Source organism: Orcinus orca, chromosome 14, assembly GCF_937001465.1.
Source record: "Orcinus orca chromosome 14, mOrcOrc1.1, whole genome shotgun sequence".
Classification (NCBI taxonomy): domain Eukaryota; kingdom Metazoa; phylum Chordata; class Mammalia; order Artiodactyla; family Delphinidae; genus Orcinus; species Orcinus orca.
In genome coordinates, this window is record NC_064572.1 from 17551051 (window position 1) to 17578560 (window position 27510).

Genomic DNA, 27510 nt, shown 5'->3' on the forward strand with positions numbered 1-27510 from the left:
TGTTTTATGATTCCCACCGAATGCATATTGGTCATTTTAGGCTTCTCATGTTCTCAGGGTAATTTTAAGAAATCTGGTTGAATTCCTTCCACCAATCCCCTCACAGATAATAACAACACATAGGTCTTATAGTCATCCTATGCCTACAACTTAAGTACACAATATCCGGTACCCTACCAAAAATATCCATGCATAAAAGACAAACTTAAGCCAGACAGACAACATAAACACAGAAATGCAGATGTTGGAACGATCAGACTTTAAAAACTGTCAGTAATGTGTTCAAGGAATGAGCTATATGGAGATTTTCAGAAGAAAATTAAACCTGTGTTTTTGGTTAAATTGTGTCCTCCAAAAAGGTATGTTCAATTCCTAATCCCCAGTACTTGAGACTGTGACCTTATTTGGAAATAGAATCTTTGCAGATATAATCATTTTAAAAAGAGGTCATACTGGATTAGGATGGACCCTAATCCAATGACTGGTGTCCCCCTAAAAGGAGGACAATTTGGACACAGGGAGAAGGCCGTATGCCACCCCAGGCAGAGAGGGAAGAATGCAGCTGCAAGCTAAAGAACACCAAGACTGCCGGCAGGCACCGAGGCTAGAAGAGGCAAGGATTCTTCCTCAGGGACTTCAGAGGGAGAATGGCCTTGCGTGCACCTTAATTTTGGCTTCTTGCCACCAGAATTGTGAAAAAATTAATTTTTCTACATTATGTAAAAAAATTAAGAAAATTTTACAACTAAAAGTTCATCAGTTCTTAAACATAACAGATGTTTAACAACCAATTAGACTTAGCTGAAGAGAATGGGTGATTGGAAGATAGATAAAAGGAATAAAGACACACAAGAAGGAAAAAGTATTAAATAAAATCCAACATTTACTAGCGATTAAAAAATAAATTTATACTAAACCTTAAGTAAATGGAAATCTCCTAAATAAAGGGTATGCAACCAAAAACCAGTATTTTAATGGAGGAATATTATTGAAAGCTTTCAATAAGATGCCCTCTGACCCCAAATGTTCAGCATCACATTTCCTAATGATAAAAAATAAACTTACCTTTCTTTGCAACAAGGCAAAGAAAAAAGTGCATAAGGATTAGAAAGAAATTAATCAAAATGTCATTATTTGCAAATGGCATGACTTTGTAGAAAATCCAAAGAATCTACATTTAAATCAGCATAGGTAAAAGATTTTAGCAAGACCACAAAGGTCAATATAAAAATCCAGTTTTGTTTTGTTTTTTTTAATCCTTGTATTTCTAGTCCCAGGAACAAACTCTCAGCAAGAGAAATTTAAAAGACACCATTTAAAATATAATAAAATACCTAGAAACAAGTCTAACAAAATGTCCAAGAATTTTTACACAAAAACTAAAATCAAAACTCAGATACCGTAGAAGAGCTTCAGGACTTGATGCAACTGCTAACACTCAGTGCAGGGTGAGCACAGTACCTCCAGGAGCTGCTTTGAATAGTAAACGGCTCCCTGCTGCAGAGAACGTCGTGTTGATTCCTACCACTCAGGGGCTGAGCTGCCACTGTGTAGTGAGACATCAGAGACACCACACAAAACCATTTAGAACAGATACCTGGATGATGGAGCCTACTCTGTCCTTCGTAGCAGATGGCAGAGCAGCTTGCAGAATCCAGGCAGCCTTCTAGTCACCTGGTAATTGGGTATGAGCACTATTTTCAAGTGTAAAATAAGGTTTCTCCAAATCCAAAAGGTCCTACCAACAGTTATGCCTCTTTCTTGGTGATGCAGTATCTTGACCTTTCCATTGGAGGAAATGTTCCAGTTCTGCCCAGGTCCAGAGGTCAGCAAACATTTCCTATAAAGGCTCAGAGAGTAAGTATCTGCTAGGCTTTGTGGGCCACATGGTCTCTGATGAAACTACTCATCTATCTGCCGGTGTAGCTCAAGAGCAGGCTAGACAAAATAAATGAATGCACATGGCTGTGTACCAATAAAACATTAATTATAAAAACAGGCAGCAGGCCAGATTTGGCCCATGGACCCTAGTTAGCCAATCCCTGCCCAAGACCATTAGACCCTGAAAATGTCCCTGACATGGCAGAGCCCTGAATTCTTCCACCCCCGAGCACACAGGTAGGTGTCTTCCTAAGGCATCCCAAGTACTCACTGCTTCCTCCTCACCAAGACCAATGAGCATGTCATCAATATAGTGGATCATGGCAAGGTGATCAATGTCTCTCCAGACTGTATTGTAACAGAGAACAGGAGTTATACACACTTGAAAAAAGACAGGGAATGTGTTCTGATGTCCATGTTATAAGGTCATTTAAAAAAAATCTTTTGCTTGACTCTGTTTGAAAAGAACATATTCGCTAGGTCAGGGGCTTCCCAAGCTCCAGAGGCTTGTTGGTCTATCCGGGCAAACACGCCACATTAAGCACTGAGCTGTGACTGGGGCAACTACACGGTTAAGTTCCTGGTCTTTCGCTATCTGCTGGAATCCGTCTGCTCTTTCTGGGGAACAGGCAGGCAAATAAAAAGGGCTAGGCTTGCCTTTTTATTATGTGTTTCAGCATGGCCCTAACCCCAGACGTTGCACACACATCACAGAATCTTTGTTCACTGTCTTGGATGGGGAATGCCTTCTGAGAGGTTCCTCTTGGCCTTTCCTACCATGATGACTCTTCACAAGCCAGGGACCCAGTGTGAGGTATCTGTCAACTGCCTAGGGTACCCCTTCCCACTCACTCAGGGAGATAACCTAAGGGGTCTGCAAACCTGTTTAACCCACAATGAAATGAACATGTCACCTGGACTTCCTATGCTCCCAATCTTAACAGAAGGACCATGATCGCACTTTGGATCCCCTGGTATCAGTATCAACTCAGACCCCCTATCCAACAGCATATATAAGAGACTCGGGTCATTTCCTACCCCTGGCCGCAGAGAGGAAGATGTATAGAATCTTTATTACATAGTTGTTGCAATGCTGTCAGGCCCTTCCTCCACTCCAGTTGATGGTCTCTGGGACTGAGACCTGGCTCTGTTCTGGAAATAAATATAACAGACCTCAGGGCTGTGCTGTATGACCCCTGGACACACAGAGGTCTGACAGCCTTCACCACAGATCTGGCCGGGTAAAGGCTCCTCCTGCCTTTCGGGTTTTGGTGCCCATCATGACAATTATGCTTACCTCACCATCTGATGATTGCCACCACCTGATCTCTGCTCTTCTGGAATCCTTTTACCCCTATTTTCTCCTACTGCCAACCCTGGCCAAGAGCTTCCATTAATGTCTCAAAATGCTGGTGCACCTCACCAGCACGTTATCGAATTTAGTGGAATGTCCTTGGATCCTTCCAGGAGAACATCTTTTAGCTGGTGTTTTTTCTGGCCTTAAATACTAATCTTCTCTAGCATGCCCACCTGAGTCCCCCAACCCCCTTTCTCAACACCCAGCATCTCTTCCTCCTATAGGCCATCGTCTCCAAGCTTCAAGGGTCAACTCTAGATTAGGATGGGCTCCAAGAATGCTTAGAATTTATATCCTGAGTCACAAGAGATGCCCCACATCAATCGTTTTATACTCAACCCTCTGGCCCAGCATCCTCAAGATCCCCTTGTGTGCTACGGCTCCTGTTCATACATACTAATCAGGCCCTGCAGTTTCCTTCTGTGCCACACTCAGTCCTGAGACTAGTTTTCTGAAACAGGAGTCAGTCATTTCCTTTAAGGGGCTAGAAATAGTAAAAATTCTGCAGGCCAAGGGAAATTTGAAGTTTTCACAAATTTTTTTTTGGATAAAACTAAAACACTAAGAGCAGTATTTTGTACTACAGGTCTGCTAATAAGAATGGTATTCTTTTGGGAGAGATTCTAATTAATCGGGGTTTCCTGCCACCAAATTGACTCAACTGGAAACCATTCTTAGCTCACGAGTTATACTATATACTAAACCATATGGCAGGCTGGATTTGGCTTACCAGCAGTTTGCCAGCTCATTCTTCCAGCAGACTTGGAGAGCAGATATTATCTGATCAACCACATACCTCAGGTGATGCCTCTGGATAAGTCTTTCTTCTAATAAGCAACTGCTGCTGGCCCAGAAATTTGAGTCACTGTGGGATCTAAGGGCATCTAGCACATTCCCAATTTCCCACCCCAGGTTCTTGGAGCCCACTCCTTCCATATCTGAACCTCAAAATTAGCAAAGATTTACGGGGAATAAACGTACTCCTTGAACCTTCACTGCCCTATTAAGCCTTGGTCTTTTTTTGCGGTACGCAGGCCTCTCACTGCTGTGGCCTCCCCCGTTGCGGAGCACACGCTCCGGACGCGCAGGTCCAGCGGCCATGGCCCACGGGCCTGTGGGATCGTCCTGGACCGGGGCACGAACCCGCATCCCCTGCTTCGGCAGGCGGACTCCCAACCACTGCAACACCAGGGAAGCCCAAGCCTTGGTCTTTTAATCACATCCTAGACCTTGCCATCACAGGTTTCATGAACTCCCAGGTTTTCTGCCTGGGTTTCTCTGGGTCTTTCTCACAACCCAGATGGCCTTTGCTTCCCTGCAGTGGACTGTCACTCATGAGATGAGCAGACTGTGAACACAGCCTAGAACAGATGCGTGGTCTCTGCACAACTCACCTGCCCCCCAATTATGCTATCCAGTCTTCTCAGTTGACCTTCCCAGTTCTGCCTCTGGCATTACTGGGTTATGCTGCTGCCCTATCTCCAGCCACCTGAGTCTGTAGAACACTAGTGGGAAGAATGGCAGGGTGGGGTTGTGAAGCCCAAAAAAGCCAGGAAAGGCCTAAGACTCTCCAATCTACCTATAAAACCATCAGAGGCTTGGCTAACACAGCAGCTTCTCTGTAAATGAGGCCAGTGTCTTAAAATGAAGACACCATACAAAGATCCTATTAATGCTGGTGAAACTTGGGTAACTGGGCTACATTGTATAGTTATTAAAGTGGAAAAATAAAGCTGGGAAAGTTAATAGCTATCAAGCAAAGTTCTTTTTAATAAACTTCATTCACACTTTAAAGTCTTGACGGTTTTGGTGTATGCGTTAAGTTTAAAATGATGGATCGCTGTGTGCAGAGCTACCTGAAATTTGGAACTTGTTTCCAACTGCCAGATAGACAATTTTCTAATAACAATTTGGAAGTAGGTTTCAAACTTGAGAATATGTGTATCCTGCAATAACCAGTAACTGTCACCCAGTAGCGTGTGCTACAGAAATAATCCTAAGTGTGGAACAAAGACTGTTTAAATCAGCACATCTTATATAAAAAAACAAACATAAAAATTGTGGCTAATGACTCAGTGTATGTAGCACACAAAACTAAAAATCTCTAGCTATGAACAGGTGCCACCCGGCATAAAGGAAGGGAACAGCAGGACATTACAAATGGCTGATGAACAGAACACAAGTCACAGGAAGATGGGACTGTAGGCTTCTACTTTCATACTTTGTAGTCACCATTTCCACTCATATATTTAATGTTTTTAAATCTGAATGTTTAATTTAGCCTCGTTTTAAGAATACAAGGGAAATCATAGTGCTAAATTTTAAAATTCACACTGAAATACAGTAGTAAAATGAAATTTTCAACCACCCAGTCATTTTGCTATTTTTTGGTGAGTATATAGTCTGTGCCAGTCATTGTGAAAAAGTCTTTTTATTTTAAGAAAAAAATTTAGTCAACAAAAAAAATTTAACAAGTTTCACTTAGCAAAATACACCCAAAAGGAAATCACAGTACAAAGAAAGTTTTAAGTCAAGGCCTCACCAATTCCTACAGTATTAGTAATGTGTCTCAATTTTCAAAACTAACTTTATAAAGCTTAAACTTAACCTAAAAGATTTTAAATGAAAATAAACTAGAATGAACAAACATGAGAAATGTTCCTCTTTGAATTAGGGATCTAGCACCTTGAGTTTTCCAAAAAAGCACACCTCCCCAATGTGTTCACGATGATGTGGTGTAAAAGATCCACATTTAACGTACTTAAAACTACTTTAACTCAGATAACATCACTCCAGAAAGTACACTACCAAAATGTTGAGAAAAGCTGAAAATGGTTTTAGTTTACTCAATATAACATGCTAGAAGAAAGTTTGCATGAGAAAACACTGAAGAGGTAATTTTTTAATCCAGATTTTACAAACTCATGGTGCAAAATGGGTCCCACAGCTTCCTCTAGAGTAATAACTGCTTTTCACTGCTTGTTGGCTGCCTGTGAAAATCTGATGAAATAACTCAAAAGCTACTACAAAACTAGTCATATCCACTCATGCTGTTCTGGCCACCATAGCTAGCCGCCGCCCCATAACAGCCACTCACGGATTGGCTCTCAAGGCCACTGTAAGTGGACGGGGTTGACACCCCTATGCCTTGCATCATCTGGCTGCTATATGCCCCGTTGCTGGACCCTGTCGTGGAATTCAAGAAAAGTTCTATGTATCTGTGCTGCATGTTAGCCCTGTCTTTGGACATGGCCGCCACAGCTTCTTCGTGAGTGGCAAATTCGACATCAGCTTCACCGGTCACTCTTCCATCAGGGCCAATCTCAATATGGACTCTCACTGGGTTGAGTGGAGAGAAGAAGTTGTAAATGTCGTTCTCCGTGGCTTTGTAGGGCAGCCCTCTCATGTGGACACAGTGTCCAGTGGTGCTCTGGACAGTGAACTCGCCATCTCCATACCTTTGGTCATACATCCCAGAGAGACAGTAACTGAGGTCTCTTCCAAACAGGTCGGTGGTGAAGCCATAGCCATCGCTGAGGCCACTGTACTCCTCATAGCCCCCATAGCCTGCAGCACTGTAGGCACCAGACCTCATCCTCTCCAGGCCTGCTTGTTTGACAATGCCGATATACCTCCTGGCTGTGCCAGGCCGGTCATAGGGCCCCGGCCGCTGCACTGACATGAACTTCAGAGGGGGATCCGAGTAAGACCTAACTTCTTCCTGACTGCTCTTGAACACCTCAATATACCTGTGCCCTATTCTCTCCTTGTGCTTCCCTAGAGCCTTCTCAGCTAACTCCTGTGAGGCAAACTGCACAAAGGCTTCCCCTGTAATCTTGCCCTCGGGGTCCACAGGCAATGTGATCCCGTTTGGCACGATTTCCAACCCTGAGAAGAACTGAATGATTTCTTCCTTGGTGCATCCAAACGGGAGTCCTCGAAGTCGCACGAAACCATCATTGGCGGTGTCAGCACTGTTTGGACCACTGTGCTTCAACACCCAATCCATCTCGGTTCTGTGGGACTTGAACACCTCAATGTACCGATGTCCCATGCTTTCCCTGTCTTTTTTAAGGGCCATTTTTACATCATCTTCTGATTCAAGTTCAACAAAAGCCTCACCACTCTGCCTGCCTTCTCTAGTGTAGATAAAGTGAACGCCTGCAACCCCATCATGAATTGTGCAGTCGGAGAGGAAATTCTGCACATCCTCAACAGAGCAGGACCAGGGCAGGCCACGGAGCTTGACTACAAAGCCTTCACCTCCCTCGGGGCCCAACATCATGGACACTTGACAGAGCAGATGTCAAACAAACTTGGATGCAGCTTTTTGTGGCTGAAAAGAAAGCAAAAACTACTTTACATAAATTTTCATTTAATATGTATAACAAGAATATACAGTAAATAGTTTCCATTTTACAGATGAGGAAGGATGAGTGAAATTAAAGATGTTAAGATATATGAGCAGAGATTCAATCCTACATCTCTCCAAAAATAGTTACATTACTCACAGATAGATTGAAAATAACAAATTAACAAATTAGGGGGTCTTAAAAAAAAGAAATAAGTGAAACAATAGTAAAATTTGAAGAGCAAAATAGTGATCTGGAAGCTTCAATCAATAAGACAAAATCTACAAATTCTTATGATCAATTACTATGAGTTCTAGAAGGAAAGACAAGAGAATGAATTGAGGCAACATTCAGAAATACTAAGAACTTGTCAGAACTACAGGAAAACAGATGAGCTGTATTGTTGCATCGCTAAAGTAAAAGGCAAGGGAGGGTAGGTGTGACCTGGTACTTTGAACACAGAAGAATCTAAATATTGGGCAGGGCATTTTCTTGTTTTATTTAGTCCACGTTATCTGTTGTGATGAAATTTGGTGGTTCATTTAAAACAGCTCCTGTGTGATTCTTCAACTACAAGCCCTACATTTAACCAATTTGCTTGTTTGTGGCAAGACACTACAGAAGCAAAAAGATGTGACAAACACAGGCTATTTTAAATCACAATACAGAATAACATTTCCTGTGACACTGGGGTGAACCAGAATCAGTGTTCTTATCAGCAACAATGATGCAAGGATACAAGACAGCAATGGCTTCCAGAGCCTAAGGAAGTATTATTATTCCTATTGTCAAACCTAAGTGTGAGGTCAAATTAAGACATATCCAAACAAGCAGATTAGTGCATCAGCAATATCAGTTAAGTGTGATGCAAATGTAAAAATCAAATTATATGCTTCTCAGTTTCATATATTAAAAAAGGATCAACTGGGAATTCTCTGGTGGTCCAGTGTTCAAGACTCAGCACTTTCACTGCCATGGCCTGGGTTCAATCCCTGGTTGGGGAACTAAGATCCCGTAAGCAGCACAGTGCGGCCAAAAAAGAAAAAAGAAAAGAAAAGCGGGGGAGGGGGGAAGATCATAAAACACATTATGGGGACTTCCCTGGCTGTCCAGTGGTTAAGACTGCGCCTCCCAGTGCAGGGGGTGAGGGTTCGATCCCTGGTCAGGGTACAAAGATCCCACATGCCTCGAGGCCCAAAAAACATAAAACAGAAGCAATATTGTAACAAATTCAATAAAGGCTTTAAAAATGGTCCACATCAAAAAAAAAAAGGAAAAAATCTTAAAAAGAACACATCATGTTGATCAACGTAACACACATACTTTGCTGTGTTTCACTGAGGGACTACAAAGGGAATGAACTCCTCAGTGTACAAGAGGCGTGACAGGTGCCCTTCCTGACAGGGAAGTGCAAGTGCCATCTGACACCCAAGAGTCCAAACTGACAAAGAGTAAAGGTCAAATCCATGTAAAGGGCTGTATTGTGAAGAGTAGGAATTGAGTCATCAGATAGCAATATACATATAACAGAGAGAAAATAAAAATACAGATAGGACCCAAACTACATTCTTAGTCATCAATGCTCAAAACGGGCACTACTACAAGGAAATTGTTTCATGAAATTGTCATTTCACATCAAGTGTAACAGATGTAGCTGTTAAAGGTAAAAGCCACCTTTTGAAAAAATCTGGGCACGTTGGTCATTATGTAGAAAAATATAAAGCAGAATCCTACCTCAGATGAATCCCAAAACTATCCCAGATGGAATGGGGTATTTACACTATTAGAGCAAAACAGATTTCTAAAAACCCCACAATTTAAACAAATTAGAAAGCATGAATGGTTAAGAAAAAGAAAAGCAAACTGCTAATAGAGACACAGTGAAGCAAATTAGAAAAAGATTTAGAAATTTATAAACAAGGAGTTGCTTCTTCTCATAGCTAAGCTTGTTATCTGGGGCTCTGCTCTGTCAACTCCACCTGCCCCAAGAAATCCCCATCTTCACAAATGCTTCACAGAACACTATTTTCCTTGTCAATTAAGGAGATTATCTCATTTCTAACCAACCTTGTAATATACCCCTTCCCTGATACCAAGTCTGTCTCCAGCTACTTGCTGATTTGCTTTCCCTTTCAGTAAAATCTCATCCTCAAAAGGCCTCTACCCACCCCCACCATAAAAAGAAGGGCATGATCTCACTCTGCCAAGGACCTCCACGGCAAGAAAGGAACATTTTTTTGCCTCCATCTTTTCAGTTCCCACAGCAGGATTTAACCATTCTCTCTGGAAATCCTTTCTCCCCATGGCTCTTGGTTTTCCTGTTAATTCCTTAGGCACTCTGCCTCTCTGAGCCCTTCCTCAAGGCTCAACCGTATGCAATCACTGGCCCTTCTTTCTTTTATGCCCCCCCACCCCTGCTTTGTAGGCAGCCTCACCTGATCTTTATATATGTCCAGGGCCAATTCTGGGCTCCAGAACCCAAGTTCCCAGCTTCAGGCTCCCTGAGGCCAAGACTGGTATACACAAACTCTACTCCATAGTACCACCTATGTACCACAAATGAACACAGCCTTTTTTCTGTAACTCTTCTATAGCAGCACCCTGGTCAGCCTTACCTGTCATCCAGAAGCTCTAGAATGAAACTAAAGTAATCCTTGAACAACTCCCAAGCCCTTAAATCCAATGAGCTCATCATTTCTTTGGGGGTCATCCCATTCTCCACCCTAATCCTATTCCTAACCCATACCTAAATTCTATTCAGTAACTCTTGACTCCAACAAGCAATAAATGTTTCTCACAACTCTTCTCAGTCCCTAGCACACTGCTTGGCATTGAACTATCAAATCATCATCATCTTTGTGCACTTCCCTCATATCCCTTTCTACTTCCTTTCTTTCTAATCCCAGCACCAATAGCCCTTTCCAGGACACATTCACATCTGATCCTTAAAACTTTTCCAACCCTTACTGCAACCTAATCTGTAGCTCTTTTAAAGTGACTTTATGTCACTCTCCTGTTCTAAGATCTCAGTGGCTTCCCACTGCCTGGAACACAAACCACGGGGCTAAGGGGGCGCTCAGGCCTTGCAGCTCTGACCTGCAACACACGCTCACATCACTTGCATTAAAAAAATATACATCCTCTTATTCCTATATTTCTCTGTGCCTGCAGTGTGCCAGGCTCTCTGCTGCCTTGGTTGTGACACGTGGTAATTATCTCTCCAAATATACTCCCCCCAACCTTCTGTCTAGCTAAATCCCACTAATCCTTAAGGTCTCAGCTCAAATATACCACCTTTCCCATAAAATCTTCCCCTTCCACAAATTAAGTCTTACAGTTCTATGATCCCACAACATTCTAGGAAAACAAATTCATGATTTGTTTAAAACCCTTCAAAAATGCAAGAGAGCCTAGCAAGGACAGACTGATCTGTTCCGTAGGTCACTGTGGTCCCACCCCCAGCACAGCAGGCCCAAGATTAGCAAGAGATTAACTGATGGCCAGGTGGGGTGAACACCACTCTAGAATATGGCAGCCTGGTTAGGTTAAAAAAGACAAGCAGGGGGAAAAAAGACAAGCAGGAAACATAAAAGAACACAGACATTTCATGTAAGGACTACTTAAAACGCCCAATATAAAACAATTATAAATATTTTTTGTTTCAGAAAATAATGTTTCAAAAATAAAGTGACTTCTCTGAAGGCAACGTGAGGAGAGCACTCTTCCAAAACACTTATCTATACTTCTAATGTACGTAATGCAATATCCTCATCTTTGCCCTCAGAATCCTCTACATTTGGATTCTTTGCAGACTTACAGTACTTAGAACATTAACTAACACTTGAGAAAGTTAAGAAAACTGGAGTTCTGCTCAACATTAGATTTACAGCTAGTGAAAAAATATTTTACTTCACACTCAAGAAAGTGTTCTGTGTCAATAAAATAAATCAATTATAAACTGAGAAATTATTTTTCTTAAAATAGCTCACCTTAAAGAACAGCGGGGGATGCCCACAGTCGAAGACACTCCAGGCAGGTAACGAACTGTCCTAAAAAAGAGCGATAAGGCCGTCTTGCCGCAGTGCCCCAGCACTCCCAGAGTGAGCAGAGCCAGCGGTTCCCCGGCTGGGCTGGGCTCCGGGCTCCCTTCCTCCGGAAAAGCCAAAGCCCGGGCTGTGGGAGGCCGTTTACAAAACCGCGGGGCTGCCTTCAAGAAAGTGCACGCCCGCCAGCCCCCACAGCTTTGAAACGCTTTACCTCTTTCCTAGGGTAACGCCGAGAGTACCAGCCTGGAACCCTCCCACTTGCCCTGAGAGATGTACTCAAAACGCGAGTTCTATACGCGAATACCTGAGCGCGCTAAGGCAGTTTAAATATCGAGGGCGGGAGGCACTATCGGGATGGAGCAGGGGCAATGTCAGCGCGGTTCCGGGAAGCCGCGGGCGGGCGGGGGGCGAGGAGCTGCGGCGCCGACTCGCACGGGAGGCCAGAGGCGTGGCCAGATTTTCACAGGGATGGGCTCCAGAGAAAGGTGGTTTGCTAGAGACTGTTCCAACAGTATTTACAATTTACAAGCATCCCTGGAGGACTGGCTGGAGATACTCAAGACTTTCTTTCCCAGTTTTATGTGATAGCTTCACTTCTTGAGACCTAATGTATTTGATCTAACATTAATCTTTTAACTGAGGAAGAGTGAGGGGAGGAAATGTTGAAATATGCTTTTCAATAGGAAAAACATCAGTACCATCAACCACAGCCATAGGACAAAGCTGTCCCCAAAATACTTATGTCCAGCGAATTAGTTTGAGAATTAAAGCACATTCTTAGTTTTAGAAACGTAGAACTGAGAAAATCAAGTTAATTTCTGAGCCTGCTGTCTTAGAGGTAATATCTGCCTTGCCTTATTAACGTCCTGTAATTATTACACGAGATACTATTTTGGGGGAAAGACCTATATAAATGTAAAGTATTACAATTTAAGAAGTAACAGTTTCAAATTCTCTAGAAGAGGGTTTTCAAGAGGCTTCATCAACCGTCCCTCTCCTCTGTTCCCAGAAAAGAGTGAAATCTAAAGGGTAGAAGCCAGTCATCCTAACGGGCCGAACCCCTTCTGCCTAGGTTTATCCCTGCTCCTGGCTCATTCCAGTGTGGTCCGCACACCAACGGCTGAGGCGCCTCCTCGGGCACGCACACTCGGGGGCGGCCAGAAGCAAGGAAGCCGATTCTCACGAGACTGAACCGCGTCGCACACACAGTTGAAGCGCTGCGGGGGAACACTGGTCGCCCACCCTCCTCCCCGGCAGCACCCTGCAATCGCTGCTGGCGGCGGCGGCGGCGGCTAACAAAATACTGCTCTCGGGTGTTGCAACTGGAGACCGACTGAACTCAACGTACCGAACGGGGGGGACAACCAAGGATCTTACGCGCGCGCCACACACCCGCACGCACACACACACACCCGCAACTGGACTATGACGTAAGTGCGCACACGGACCACAAGAGGATCTTGTCAAAATTCAGATCCTAAAACAATAGATCTGGGCCGGGGTCGAGACTAAGCATTTCTAACAGGCTCCCAGGACTCCTGGGACGGTCTCCAGAACATGCTCTTCCTCACTCTAATATACAGGTTAGGCAGGATTTAGTTCGGATCCAGGTGAACCAATCAAGATAAACAGGGTGCACCTGAACGCACGGCTGATTAGGTTTCTCTAGGGATCACACAGGGCGCTTTAAACTGCACCCGCACCGTCTCTCTTCAGAGACGGGAACTCGGCGGGTTCCCAGCTTCACCCCCTTTATTTGTGTCCCAGTGAGGCCTGAAGAGCATTTCGTCCTCATTTGTAAATGATTTTAACCTACAGCTGGCAGCACTCAGACTGTTCTGGCTGTCTTAATCACTCAGAAAGTTCTACCTCTTAAACCACAGTCCGCGTGAGACCCGGCCTCAGGATTACGCGGTTGACTCTTTGGCCCTAAGACTTACCGCTGAAAGGAGCAGGACCGATTTCTATCTTCATGAAGCAAGCGCGGTTCACAGCCAAAAGACCCCCAATTCCACCCGACGCTTAAAAACGCAGAGGATTCCGGGGAAAGACCAGGTGCATCTCCTTTTGTTATTAACCTGAAACTGAAACTCAACTGGCTGTGGAGAAACGCTTCAAACGAGGCTTGAAAGTGCGCTCTCAAAACCGCGGGCCGGCAGGGGCGCGTCTGAGCGATTTCGGCGGGAAGCGCGGTATGGGTCCCGGACACCAGGCTCTGGCGGAGGCACCGGTACAAGGTGAAGGGGTTCGCTCGGCCTTCACCGGGCGATCCGACAGTCTCGGGTCGGCCAAGCCCTACAGGAACGCGCGACAACAGGACGCCCCATCCCCGGGCCTGGGCGGGGTCAGCGGGAGCTTCCGGGGCGGGGCGAGCTACGGGTGGGGGGAGGGGGGAGAGGCTTCCCGGGCTGCGCGAGTTGGGGGGAGGGGAAGGAGGTCACGAGGCTAAGGCTCCCCGAGCCCGGAGGTGGAGGGGAGCTCCCGGGGCAGCGGGACTCACTGGAGCAGGAAGAGGTTTCAGACCGGAGAGGGAGGCGGGAAGTGTTGGCGGCGAGGTGGGGAAGAGTTCTCCGGCCGGGCTTCCTGGAACCGCGGTGGGGGGGGAGGGGAAGGCGGAGCTCCCGAGTCAGAGGGGCTTCTAGGGGCGGCGAGGAAGAGTTCGCGGGACCCGAGGTCGGCGGACGCCTCCACGGGCTGGGGGCGGAGCTCCCGGGTCGGGTCGGGGGGACTTCCTGAAGCCGTGGGGTGGGGGGGGGGAGGGGAATTCCCGGGGCAGCGAGGGGGAAGAGTTCCGGGGGGTAGAGGGGGCGGCTGTGCGGAAAGAGGTGGGGAAGAGTTCCCGAGACCCGCGGGGGGTTGGGGGGAGTGTGGGTGGGGGTCGTCCGCTCGCGGAGGCTCACCACGACGGGTCCGGGGCCTGGAGTCCGGAAGGCCGGCGCGCGGGGCTGCGTCCCGGAGGCAGAGGCCGCGTGACTGGGAGGGCGGCGAGCCGGACGTGGGTCACGGGGTGTAAAGGAGGAAGTGCCACCGACGGGCCCGCCAAGATGTCACCAATGGAAACGCGTCCTGCAGGTGCGGCCCGCGCGGTCGGCCAAGGCAGGAAGTGGGAGGAGGAGGGAAGGAAAGCAACGAGGAAGGCCGTTCTGAGTGAGCTCTCAGGAGAGGTGCCAGGGTGGAGAAAAGTCCAGAGTACGGGCGGAGGGGAGGGGTGACCGGCACCAAGCATGTGGAAGGAGAAACCATACAATTTAAATTTAAATTTTTTAAAAAAATCATCTCTAAAGGCAGGAAAGGATTCAGAATGGAAACTAATGAACAAAAGGTAGAACGTCTTTGTGTATACAGTACCATGTTTTGTAGATTTGAGCCTAGTCATGTAAATATTTTTGCACAATTTTAAAAAGATTAATTTTAAAACACGCAATTTTAAACTTCATAACCTAACAAGCAGTTACATTTTATTAACTTTTGACTCAATTCAAATGAACTGGAAAACAATTATAAGGCAATTGCAGTAATCTTAGCAGTGACTGACTTTACATTATGATAAAATTTTAGTTGTAGCTATGCTGCTGTGATTTTTTTTAAGTCATTAGATATACACCTGATGCCTAGAGTCTGTTTCTAAATTATCTGCAGCGAGTCGGAGTATGGATGAAACAACATGGGCCATGATTTAGTAATTATTGAAGCTGGGGGATGGGTACATGGAGTTTCATACTTTTGTCTCTACTTTTGTGTATGTTTAATACTTTTAGTAATAAAATTATCTAAGAGGAAAAAGTCTTAATCTATTTACTAGAAATAACGAACAAACTACGGAATTTACAGGGAAAAGGAATGGTTTCTAGGTGAGAATATGATAATGCAGCCTACAAAGCCAGACTGTGGGTACTCAACAAGGACAATAGCCAGCCATTCAACAAAATATCTCCAAGGGAGCACTTACTGAATAAAAGAAATTTAACAGAATTATCAAGGATTCACAATGCATGGGACATATTTGGATCCTGATTCAAACCGGTTGGTCAACATTTATGAGACAATTTAGGAGATACCTGAACACTGATTTTACTTATGTCAGATATGATAAAATTGCAGTTATGTTTAAAAATAAAGGAATTAATTTTTAGAGATATTTTAAATACTTGTTTGTAGGTGAAATGGTGTGATGGCTGGGATCTGCTTCAAAATTATCTAATTCAAAATCCAGCCATCCCACAGAAAGTGAGAAAGACACTAAAAACTCATACATTCAAAAGAAATAAAACAATATTCTGAAGAAAAATTAAGCCACAAAATTGGCTTGTTTTTGGAAAGAGTATCTCTATGGAAATGAGTATCTTGACTGCTTCACGAGCACTTATTTCACTTCTTAAAATCCTCTTCAAAATACATTCTTGGTAATTTAAACGACTGGCATCCATTTTCTCACTTATTTTATTTGCATGTATTTGTTAAGTAGCGTTACATGTTCTTCCTTGGCTTAACTGGTTGGTGACACTGGCTAACTGGCTAGTCGAGTGTTAATAATTGATCAGTCATGATAGGGTTCCTGCCGGGTGAAGGAACAACATGTACAGAAGACACAGGGGAAAGTGTAATGCTGAGACAGAAAGCACCTCAAAACACCTGCAGCCAGCGGGGAGATCCACGAAAGGGGGAAGCAGAGTAAGATCCTCCAAAGCCCTGAAGGCCTGATTCGGTATTTTGGACTTTATTTACTCTAAGGGAAGATACTTAACTATTTCAAAATGGAATGTAGTATAGAGTTTTGTTTTTCAACAGTCTAGCTGCTCTCTGGAAAATGAATGATGGGAACAGATGCATGGAGACGGGATGGGAAGAAGTGAGACAAGTTTAGGAAGAACTGATGGTACGTACCCTGCAACAAAAACATTGTGGTGGAAACTGAAGCATGTGAAAGGATTTGAGTGATGTGCCGTAGATAAAATTTACCCAATTTCAAGTCATTCATTAACCCAGAAATATTGTGCACTTACAAGATGCAGGTACTGTGCTAAGTCCACAGAACAGTGGACTAAGAAATCAATAAAGAAACAAACAAATGTATGACAAATTCTGAAAACTCAAATTAAGAAAACAGGGATTAACTCACATTGGGGTTCTGAGGAAGTGACATTTAAACAGATCAGAAGCATGAACAGGGGTGGAAATGTTAAACTTTCTCCCCCTGGTAAAAAGCTAAGGTTTAAAAAGCAGAAATTAGAAGACCATATTATTCTATTTTTCCTTTGTATATTACCTACTTATTTCCCTCAGATACTTGTTCAAATTATTTACGTTTTTAAAATGCAGCCGCTTGTCAGGATATGTTTTGGTGTTGGCTGCTTTGTAAAAATATTTTTATTTTGTGGTGAATCCTTTTAATCTTTATATTCAGTTCTTACTAAATTCAAAAAAGAGAATTTTAGATATCGTTTCTGCTACTGTCTTTTTTCCACTTGAGGAGCACACATGGGGTCTGGGGAAGAAGCAATTCCCAGTCATGGGACAGTATATGAGCAGAGCCCAGATTCCTACTTGTTATGGATGTTTTCCTGTTCTATTGGAAACTACATTAGAAACCTCAAGACTCTTCCAACCCGGCAATTTTATAAAGTCCCAATTCAGTGGTTCTTAAACATTTTTTTGCTGTCAGGGACTCCACCTGAGAATATGATGTAGGTCTGGATCAACTTTTTTTAAAAGTATACCCACACACACACACACACACACACACACACACACAACTGTACCTAAATTTTCAAGCAGCTCATGCCTCTCAAGTGTGAGAACTCTGACCTAATTTGTACAACATACCAAGTTCAACACATAAAACTACCTAAAGGCTATTAAAGAAAAGAGAAGCTTTAAGATACAAAGTACTATATATAAAATAAACAAGGTCCTACTGTATAGCACAGGGAACTATATTCAATATCCTGTAATAAATCATAAATGGACAGGAATATGAAAAAATATATATATATGCATAAATGAATCACTTTGCTGTACACCAGAAACTAACACAACATTGTAAATCAACTTCAATTAAAAAAAAAGAGAAGCTATAGGTGGGGTGATTAAAGTAAATGACATTTTAAATGTTCGTTGCTATTACTACATTTTTATCCATCAAAGAAAATATAATTTGTAAGCAACAGGAAAGCTGTTTTCCATTATCTTTTAGCTATTAGGCTCTTTAGCTTACTGTAGCTAAGTCTGGGGTAATATTATACTATTTTCCTCAGTGTTCATTTCTCAAAACGTGTGTTAACTAAAAAGCAAAAATAGTGTAATGTTAGGTAAATTATGTCTATAATGCTTGTACTGAAATTAACACAAGGGACAAATTATTAGCCGCCATAGAACAAGCAATCATTGCTCTGTATTACTGATTGCATTAGTGACTCAAGAATCAAGATCTAAAGTTACAACAGAAAAAAAAGTATCAGGTGGGGTGTTCATAAAAAGCAGGTTGGAGGTTCCAGGGACTTCCCTGGTGGTTCAGTGGGTAGGACTCTGCACATCCAAGTGCAGGGGGCCGGGGTTCGATCCCTGGTTGGAGAACTAGATCCCACATGCATGCCGCAACTAAGTCTGCATGCCGCAACTAAAAATCCTGCGTGCTGCAACTAAGGCCCGGTGCAGCCAAAATAAATGAATAAAATAATTAATTTTTAAGAAGAAAGAAAGAAAAAGAACCCTCCAGTGTTAAAGATAAAAATCTGTTCTCCCCAACTGAGGGAAATATTTTGTCATCTGTGTTAATGAATGCCCACAGCCCCTTCAGGAGGCCTAGAGCTTCCTCCTGGGTCTTACTGGAGAGCTGACATCTTGTCAGGTCCCCTGCAGCTGCCATAGGAGTGGAGGCAGCTGTAGCTCCTTGTGCTCCATGTTTGCTGCTCAGGGGACCGTAGCACACTGCCCCGGGGAGGTGGGGGGGGGGCGGGGCGGGTAGAGAACAGAGCCAAGAGGAGGAAAGGAACATGACAATGTACTTGAGAGGGGTTCCAGCACCAGAATACCACAAATCCGACAACGGCTTAGAACAGCAGACAGTTTTCTGGGAACAAGAAGTACTGTACAAAACTGTAAATATTTTAACGGAAAAAATAACAAGCACTCTCAGATACTTGATTACAGAATAAAAAACTTTCCAGTGCTAAAAATTGAGTTTTGAATTTATAAAGTTAGTAATGAATTGAAAGAAAAGGTAGAATGAATTGAAAGAAAGGGTAGTGGCTTGGAAAACCAAGTGGAAGAAATAGCTCAAAACAAAGAAAAAAACCCAGAAACAATGAGGGGAAAAAGATGAAATTCAGAGGAGTAAGAGATAACATGAGACAGGAGAAACAACATGTGAATGATAGGAATTCCAGAAGGAGAAAAAGACAAAATGGAGGCGAGAACAGATAAAGAATGGAAGGAAACTTTCCTGGCTTAAGATAAACTCAGTGGTGTAGTTCCCAACAGATACTTTAAAAACACACAACCCAGGCATATGATGGTAAAAAAAAATTTAAAGTACAGAGAAAAACTGCTTTGGAAAAAGAACAAGTTAGGTACAAAGGATAAAAATGTGGTACCAATAGCCACACACTGCTACTGAGCACTTAAAATGTGCCAAGTACAAACTGAGATGTGCCCTAAGTGATAAAATTTAGTACATATAAAGTGAATTGCAGGGGATTCCCTGGCAGTCCAGTGGTTAGGGCTCTGTGCTCTCACTGCCAAGGGCATGGGTTCGATCCCTGGTGGGGGAACTAACATCCCACAAGCCTCTTGGAGCAGCCAAAAAATATTAATAATAATAATTAAATTTAATTTAAATTTAAAAAATTAAAATGAATTGCGAACAAGAACCTAAAACCTCAACTTCAAAATATTGATTACATATTGAAGTGATACTTTGGATGTGTTGAACCAATCAAAATATATATTAAAATATACTTTATTAAAATATTTTCCAACGCATTCTATATACAAGGCCAGTATTAATTACCCCCTGTTATGGGCTGAACATTATGTCCCCAAAATTCACATGTTAAAGTCCTATCCCCCAGTACCTCAGAATGTGACCAGGTTTGGATATAGTCTTTACAGAGGTAATTAAGTTAAAAATGACATAATTAAGATGGGCTGTATTCCAACATGAAGAAGGGGAAATTTGGACACAGATAAGCAGAGGGAAGACAGCCATCTATAAACCAGAGAGAGAGGTCTGGAACATATCCTCTTCCTCAAGCTTCTTAGAGGGAACCAAACCTGCTGACACCTTGATGTAGGACTTCTGGCCTCCAGAACTATGAGACAATAAATGGTTTAAGTAACCAAGTCTGTAGGACTTTGTTATGGTATCCCCAGCAAACTAATACACTTGTAGATATCAAAACCAGACAGACATTGCAAGATAACCCCTTATGAGTACAGACACAAAATCCCAACAAAATACTAACAAACTGAATCCAGCAACCTGTAAAAAGGATTATACACCGTGAACAAGTGGGATTTATCCTAGGAATGCTTAAGAATGCTTAAGGGTGTTTCAACATAAGAAAAGGTACTGGGGCCATCTGCAGCCACATGGATAGACCTAGAGATTATCTCACTAAGTGAAGTAAACCAGACAAGAAAGACAAATATGATATCCCTTATATGTGGAATCTAAAAACAAAACAAAAACAAATAACTTATTTACAAAGCAGAAAGAGACTCACAGACATAGAAAACAAACTTCTGGTTACCAAAGGGGGGGGGTGTAAATTAGCAAGTTGGAATTAACATATACACACTCCTATATATAAAATAACCAACAGGGACCTACTGTATAGCACAGGGAACTATACTCAATATTTTGTAATATCCTCTAAGGGAAAAGAATCTGAGAAAGAATACACATACGTATAACCGAGTCACTGTGCTGTACACCTGAAACTAATATATATTGTAAATCAACTATACTTCAATTTAATTAATTAAAGAAAATATACTGAAATTAGATAGTAGGGATGGTTTTTACAACTTTTTTACAAAAAAAAAAGCACCTCTGAACTGTACCCTTTAAAAAGGTGAACTGTATGGTATGTGAATTACATCAATTATTTAAAAATTTAAATCATAATTCTATTGGACAGCACTATTTTTTTTAAACTGGGTGATCAAATGTTTATTTTAATTCTTACAAAATACTACAGAAATGAACCCAAACTAAACAGGTATGTACATGTACATATGTACAAAATTTTAAACTTCTGAAAAAGAATCTATAAAAGTAGATGGTTAAAATGGAAAACAAACAAACTTAAAAAAGATTTAAAACCAGTACTATGAAGCTGATTTCCTCAAAGCAAAGTAATTATAATTTTAAATTGCGGGCTGTGGCCGGTCTTCTCGGCTTATTGTGGACAGCACTATTCTAACCAAATATTCATGTAAAGCAGAAGAGACCTCAATTAGGGGAAGACGAAGAATGGAGATGTCAATGATGGACCATCTTTGCATGTAGATAAACTTAAAAGGAGAGAGTGTGGTAGGAATTTGTAAAATATTTATACTATATGAGGATTTTTGTAAAAGGCATACTGTAAGGGAAAGATAATAGTTTAGAATTTTCTTCATTCTTGTCATTTTTTCCCCTTAAATGATTATCACTTTTTGTGTCCTGTTTAAGAGACCTTTTTCCTAGCCCAAGGCCATGTGGATATTATTTTTTTAACTTAAAGCTCTGTTGTTTCCATCGATGTTTTAACATTTTGATCTACAATAAACTAGGAATTGATTTTCCAAGAGTTTTAGAATTAGTTTATCAAGTTTCACAGGCTAATTTCATTCATGAACTCACATGAAAAATTCCTAAATAAACATTAGCCAACCAAATCCAGCAATACACAAAGCTATTTAATACAACGTGACCAAGTTGGATTTATTCCAGGAATGCAACTTTAATTCATCATTTCAAAGTCAATCACTGATACTGTCACATTAACATATTGATGAAGGTAAAATATGGGTTAACTAAGAATTTTTCATGTTTCTAAGAAATACCCTAAATAACAGAAGAAAAATAGACGTGGATGAATTGTCTTTACACTGACAGTAGGGAAAACTTTCCTGACCATGACTCAAACCCCATAATATAGAAAAATACACAAATACACACACATAAACAAAACAACCTAAACTTCTTATGCATGGCTAAAAATACCATAAGCTAAGCAAAATACCAATGATAAAATGGGAAAGACATTTGCAATTTATTTCCCAAAAGTGTTAATACCCTTAAGGTACAGAGAGAGCTTCTAAAGAGAGAAACAAAAAGTCCAACAATCCAAAAAAGAAAATGGGCTAGAGGTATGGACACCTGACAGAAAAAGAAATGCCTTTAAACACAAAAAGATGCTCAACATCACCATGTAAGATAAATTAGAATTTTAAATGAAACAACATTTAAAATACCTATCACACTGGCAAAAATACAAAAGTTTGACAACAAACCTGCTTGGAGAGGCTGTAGATCAGCAGACACTCTCAGATACTGTTTGTGGAAATATTAAATGGTTCAACCCCTATGACCAAGAAAGTGAAAAGATGCCTGCAGAGGCTATCCATTGCAGCACAACCCAATTGCCCATCAGTAGAGATCCAGTTGAATAAACTTTGACGGATCCACCTAATGAAGTATTACGCCTTAAACCAAGGAAGCCAAAGACCACTGAAATTGTGTCAGGAAAGGAACCAATCTGAAAGGCTCCCATTGGCCAAAAATTGAATAATTGGAGCATCAAAGAGAATAAAAGCTACAGTGGATTAAAGCACATCCTATATGTTAAAATCCATGACTTCATAATGATACCAGAAAAATTAGTGTCTAAGGATTCAATTCATTATGCTGGATATGGATACTAAATATAAAAAAGGAATCAAAAACTTAACCTGCCTTTTATAAGGTACATCTTAGAGTAATCAAATGATTAACAAAGAAAATTTCCTCTCTACAGAAGTACACCTGCTAATAACTGAGAAGGAATATTGAATTAAAATATCACTGATCTGGAAACAATCAACAAAATAATGCATTCAAAGAACGAACATCAACAGCTGCTAACATCACAAAGAAGGAACACCAACCAATACGTGCCTCTGGCAGGAGTACACAGCACCTCCCATGCAGTATTTCAAAATAAAATCTCAACAGAATCAGGATAGCCTGTAGAGGATAACTACGATTTTACAGGAAATGCAGAGGACAGAGATTCAAACACCACCATGGGAATGCAGTCAGAAAAACCCAGAGTGTGGGGAAGGAAACCTACGTGACACACAACCTGATTTGTTCAAAGAAAAAACTTTTAAGAATAGAGAACCTTTAGATCGTCACTGTCTAATAAGGTACCCTCTTGTCATACTTGACATGTGGCTGGTACAAATTGCGATGTGCTATAAAATAAGCATACACTGGATTTTGAAAGCTTAGTTAAAAAAAAAAAGCATGAAAAATGTAATATAAAAATTTACTGGGGAAAAAAAAATTTATTGGGGGACTGCCCTGGTGGCGGGCACAGTGCTTAAGAATCTGCCTGCCAATGCAGGGGACACGGGTTCGAGCCCTGGTCCGGGAAGATCCCACACATGCCACAGAGCAACTAAGCCTGTGCGCCCAACTACTGAGCCCGCGCTCCTCAACAAGAGAAGCCACCAGGATGAGAAGCCTGGGCACCACAACGAAGAGTAGCCCCCACTCACCGCAACTAGAGAAAGCCTGCACACAACGAAGACCCAACGTAGCCAAAAATTTTAAAAAATAATAAATTAATTACAAAAATTTATTACATGATGAAGTGATTATTTTGGGTCTATTTTAGATATATAACATGTTAAACTAAATTACTAAAGTGAACTATGTTTCTTTTTATCAGAAAATGTAAAATTATGTGGCTTGCATTATATTTGTTGGACAGTGCTGCTCTGTCTTAAAACATAACTTAAGAGATATATATCTACTAAACATATAATGACCTTGTTCGGATCCCAAATCAAACCAACCAGCTATATAAAAATATTTATTACACAATCGGGTACATTTGAACACTGGGTATTTGATGATATCAAGGAATTATTATTTCTTTAGTTGTGATAATGGTATTGTGATTATATTTTAAAAGTCCTTAGAAATACAAACAAATAGTTAAAATAAGCCAGGCTGGTCTTAGATGAACCTGGTTCTCCCTTTGCCCAGTCTTTTGTCTTCTACAAGAATCTTTGCTCAGGGCAACTAATTAGGGGCAGCGGCCCTGGCAGAGAGGACTGTCCCTGTCAGATAGATCTGAGTTCCAGTCCCAACTGTGTTCCTAGGACACATCTGCATGATGGGAATACAGTAATACCTCCTTGTACACTGGTCTCGAGCACGTGATTAGAAAATGTGGTCAAGCACCTAGCTCTGTGTGTGGATCCAGTACGGGTCAATTAATGTGTTTCTACAAAGAGCCTGAGAGCCAGAGCTCAGACTGGAGAGGGCAGGTTGGTGGGAAAGTCACCTCTGTGGAAGGAGGCCCCCTCCCACTTCTGTACCCCCTTCAGGCACCTACTCCAAAGGGCACACACCAGGTGCCTCCACTCTCCCTCAGTTTGGGCCATATTCAAGAACTAACTCTCCTCCTAATCAATCCTTTCCCTTAAATCAATTCACATTTTTATTCGAGTTATTTTATGTTTAAAGGAGCCTTGTAGCAATACAAGTGAAAACCAGCCACCTGCCAGTTAAAACAAAAACAAAAAGCAAATACTACAAAAAAGAATGTTACTAAAAGACAAAACTAAAAATAAAAAGGAGACCATAATATGGAAATCATAAACCTAATTAATTTACAGAAATGCATATAGGAAGATGAGATCCCCAAGGGAAAGGCTGGACCTGCTTAACACCAGTTATAAAGCAGTCTCTCTCAATATTTATTAAAAGCAGAAATTTAAAAAAAAAAGCAGAAATTTACTCACTTGAAAATGATGAAATCTTGTCTAAAAATTAGCACTGAAAACATTACTTTTCACTGATAGACCCTGACATTTTTGTCTAACCGGAGAACTCGAGGTATTTTCATTCTTACTAGAAATTCAGAAACAAATAGTTAACTTTTAAAAACGTGACTAAAAGTAAGAGTGAGAATTATATTAAGATCGATAGTTTCGATGATGTCCTTCACTAAAAAATTATTTGCAGCCTTCCACTCTCCGGGTTCCACGAGGGTCAGACCAGCCGAGGCCCGCCCCTAACGTCTGCCGCCCGGGGCCCCTCCCCCACCTCCACCGCCGCCCGACCCAGGCGGTTCCGGGAAGCGGCCGCTCGTGGGCCCCCCGGAACCTCGAGAACACCTGTGAAGCATGCTGGCTCGTCAAGGCCTCGGGGAAAAAAACTGCCGGAAGGGCGTCCCGCGGAACGCGCGGGGCTCGCCTGTGGCTGGGGAAGGGGTCGGGGGGGGGGCTCGCCTGGGGTTGTCTGGCGGGAACCTGTGGGGGTCCTCCGAGAGACCCTTTAAGGTACAGATTAACGGAGAGGGGCTGCAACCCCAAGCGATTCCGTAAAAGACCGGGGCCCAGGGCCGGTCGGGTCCCCGAGACTCGTGCAGCCTCCCCTAGGCCGCCCGGCACCGCCTTCCGTGAGCCACGCGGGGACAGGGCGGCGGAGGCGCGGCCCGAGCGCCGGCAGCGTCCAGAAGTTTCTTGGGCGCAGTCAAGAATCAGCAAAAGTACATTCAAAGATAAAAGAAGCACAGGACAAGGAAAAAGAAACGGCCGAATTAAGTTCGCTTAGCAGAAGTGTGGTCATCAGGCAAAGACAACGAGAACCAAAGAGTTTCAGCCAAAATACAGACACGATACCTCTGAGAGCAGGAGACAAATGCAGACAACGGCTCAGGGCACACACGCCGCACGGAGAGAAAGAAAAGGCCGCAAAACTCCGAAGTGGAGGCTCGGCGAGCGGGAACGTGGGAGGGGGGAGGAGTCAGGTACCCAACCAGTCTTGTGCAACTCGCGGATGCGTTCAGCCACGTGCAAGTACCGCTTTCATTTTAAAATGAACCCCCTCGCACGGTCGCCTGGTTTTCTCACCCTACTCCTGGCAGGGGCGCTCGGCTCTGCTCCCTCAGGAGTCCGCACGAGGCTCTTCTTCCCTTCGTCGCTTCGAACTCTGCCTCCCCGACCCCAAATCTCAGCCCCGCGGTCCAGTCCCCGAACGTAAGGCCCTTGACCTCAGACCCACCTCCCCTAAGCCCAAAGCTTAGCCCCGCGGTCCCCACCCTCAGTGGGCCGGGTCCCCGCGTTCAGTACTCAGTCGGTCCCCGGGTGTATGGCCCCTGACCTCAGATCCCACCTCCTCCGACCCCAAATCTCAGCCCCGCAGTCCCCAACCCCCAGTAGGCCCAGTCCCTAATCGGTCCCGGGTGTGCGGGCCTTCACCTCCGATCCCGCCTCCCCTGACACCCAAATCTCAAGCCCTCGGTCCTCCATGGTAGGGGTCCCATTCCCCGGCCGCTCCCCGGTATGCGGGCCTCGGACACGCCGCCCGTCCCACCCCTCACCTCGGGCTCCAAGTCTCCACGCCCCCGCTTTTCTTCACATCCGGCACCTCGTCGTCCCTCTGAGCACCTATAGGAGGGTGGAACGCGGGGGACTTGGCAGTTGTAGCTGAGGCAGTTGAAGCTTGTTTACCATCACTATGGAAACCCCCGGCAGCGCGCCCCGGGAGAGGGCCCCCCGGAGAGGCTGGGTCAGGCGCGCGGCGGGCCCGAGGCCACAACTCCCGTCCGTCGTGCGCACGCGGCGCTTCCGGAAGACCTTCGGCTCTCGGAGTGCCCTGCCCTCCCTCGGCCCTGCGCCCAAGCACCCGGGAATAGCAGCCCCAGGAACCCGCGCCCTCGGCCCGCTCCCGGCTGCCAGCGTAACCGCGGGCCGGTTTCCCTGCAGAACCCTACCTTTTTCTTCAGGAAGACGCGGCGTAGTCCCACTTCCAAGACGGAGCCGGAAAGACGCAAAGACCACGGCGGGGCGGGGGCTCTGAGGCGGTCGTCCGTGGGCGGGGCCGAGAGGGCGCATTGTGACGCTCCCGGAGCGGAGCCAGGGATTGGCCGGCCAGGAGTAGGGCGGGGCCAGGGCCTGAGGACCGGAAGCGCTGCGGGAAGGGGAGGGGTGGGACGTGGGCGAGCGCTGGTCGGGGGAGGGGAGGAATTGTGGGGCACGGTTGAACCTGTAAGGATACTGACTGGGAGAGTCCCCCAAACAGTGAGCCCAAAGGACGCCCGGATTGAAGACCAGGGTGACAGAAGAAAATGAGAGTCATTTCCGGACGAGAGTGAAGAAAGAGGGAACCGAGAACATCGGAGACCGATAAAGGCGGCTCTGAGGGCAGGGTTTAGGGAGGGATTAGCAGGTTGACTGAGGTTGCTTACGTGACTATCACTTGGGCTGAGAAGCCCCAAGGTTTCTGAAGGTGACCCTCAAGACGCCGAGGCAATGCACAGTGTTCAGTGAGAGCCCCTGAGCCGACTGGCTGGATGGTAGCTGAAATGGCTACCCTGCCTGAGGCAGTGGAACAGATTCTTTAATGTGTTCTGGGATTAATAATTCTTACCATTTTATTTTTGTAGTCTCCATAAAGAGGAAGATATAAATGCACTCATTACTGGTGAAGCAGAAGATTATTTTTAAAATCACCAGTTAAATTAAGGGGATGCTTGGAATAGGGCCAGATTATGAATGGGCGACCATAGTAAAGGAAGGAGCAGTTTGTCAAGAGAAGCTGATTCCAGGAAAAAAAAAATGGGAAGAGTAAAAGGAGGAGGTGAAAATGTACTAGAAAACTGATGAGGCA

General features: G+C 43.7%; 1 protein-coding gene across 8 annotated transcripts; it reads right to left on the bottom strand.

Annotated features, from left to right (window-relative positions):
* Positions 1-5650: 5650 nt before the first annotated feature.
* On the bottom strand, positions 5651-26697 carry HNRNPF (heterogeneous nuclear ribonucleoprotein F). 8 transcript variants are annotated; one of them, XM_033405987.2, is made up of 4 exons: positions 26615-26697; positions 26222-26288; positions 11580-11639; positions 5651-7574 (listed from the first exon to the last, which is right to left on the bottom strand). In XM_033405987.2, the coding sequence occupies exon 4, from the start codon at positions 7521-7523 to the stop codon at positions 6270-6272; it is 1254 nt and encodes a 417-aa protein (XP_033261878.1). In that variant the 5' UTR covers positions 7524-7574; positions 11580-11639; positions 26222-26288; positions 26615-26697; the 3' UTR covers positions 5651-6269. The 8 variants fall into 8 exon arrangements, with proteins under 8 accessions (XP_033261878.1, XP_012392241.1, XP_012392240.1 ...); XM_012536787.3 differs by lacking the exons at positions 26222-26288; positions 26615-26697 and adding exons at positions 13577-13714; positions 14537-16877; XM_012536786.3 differs by lacking the exons at positions 26222-26288; positions 26615-26697 and adding exons at positions 13577-13720; positions 14537-16877.
* Positions 26698-27510: the final 813 nt, after the last annotated feature.

What these genes read in the sequence shown, in the direction of transcription:
- HNRNPF (XM_033405987.2), bottom strand. Translation starts at nt 7,523, where the DNA reads ATGATGTTGGGCCCCGAGGGAGGTGAAGGCTTTGTAGTCAAGCTCCGT.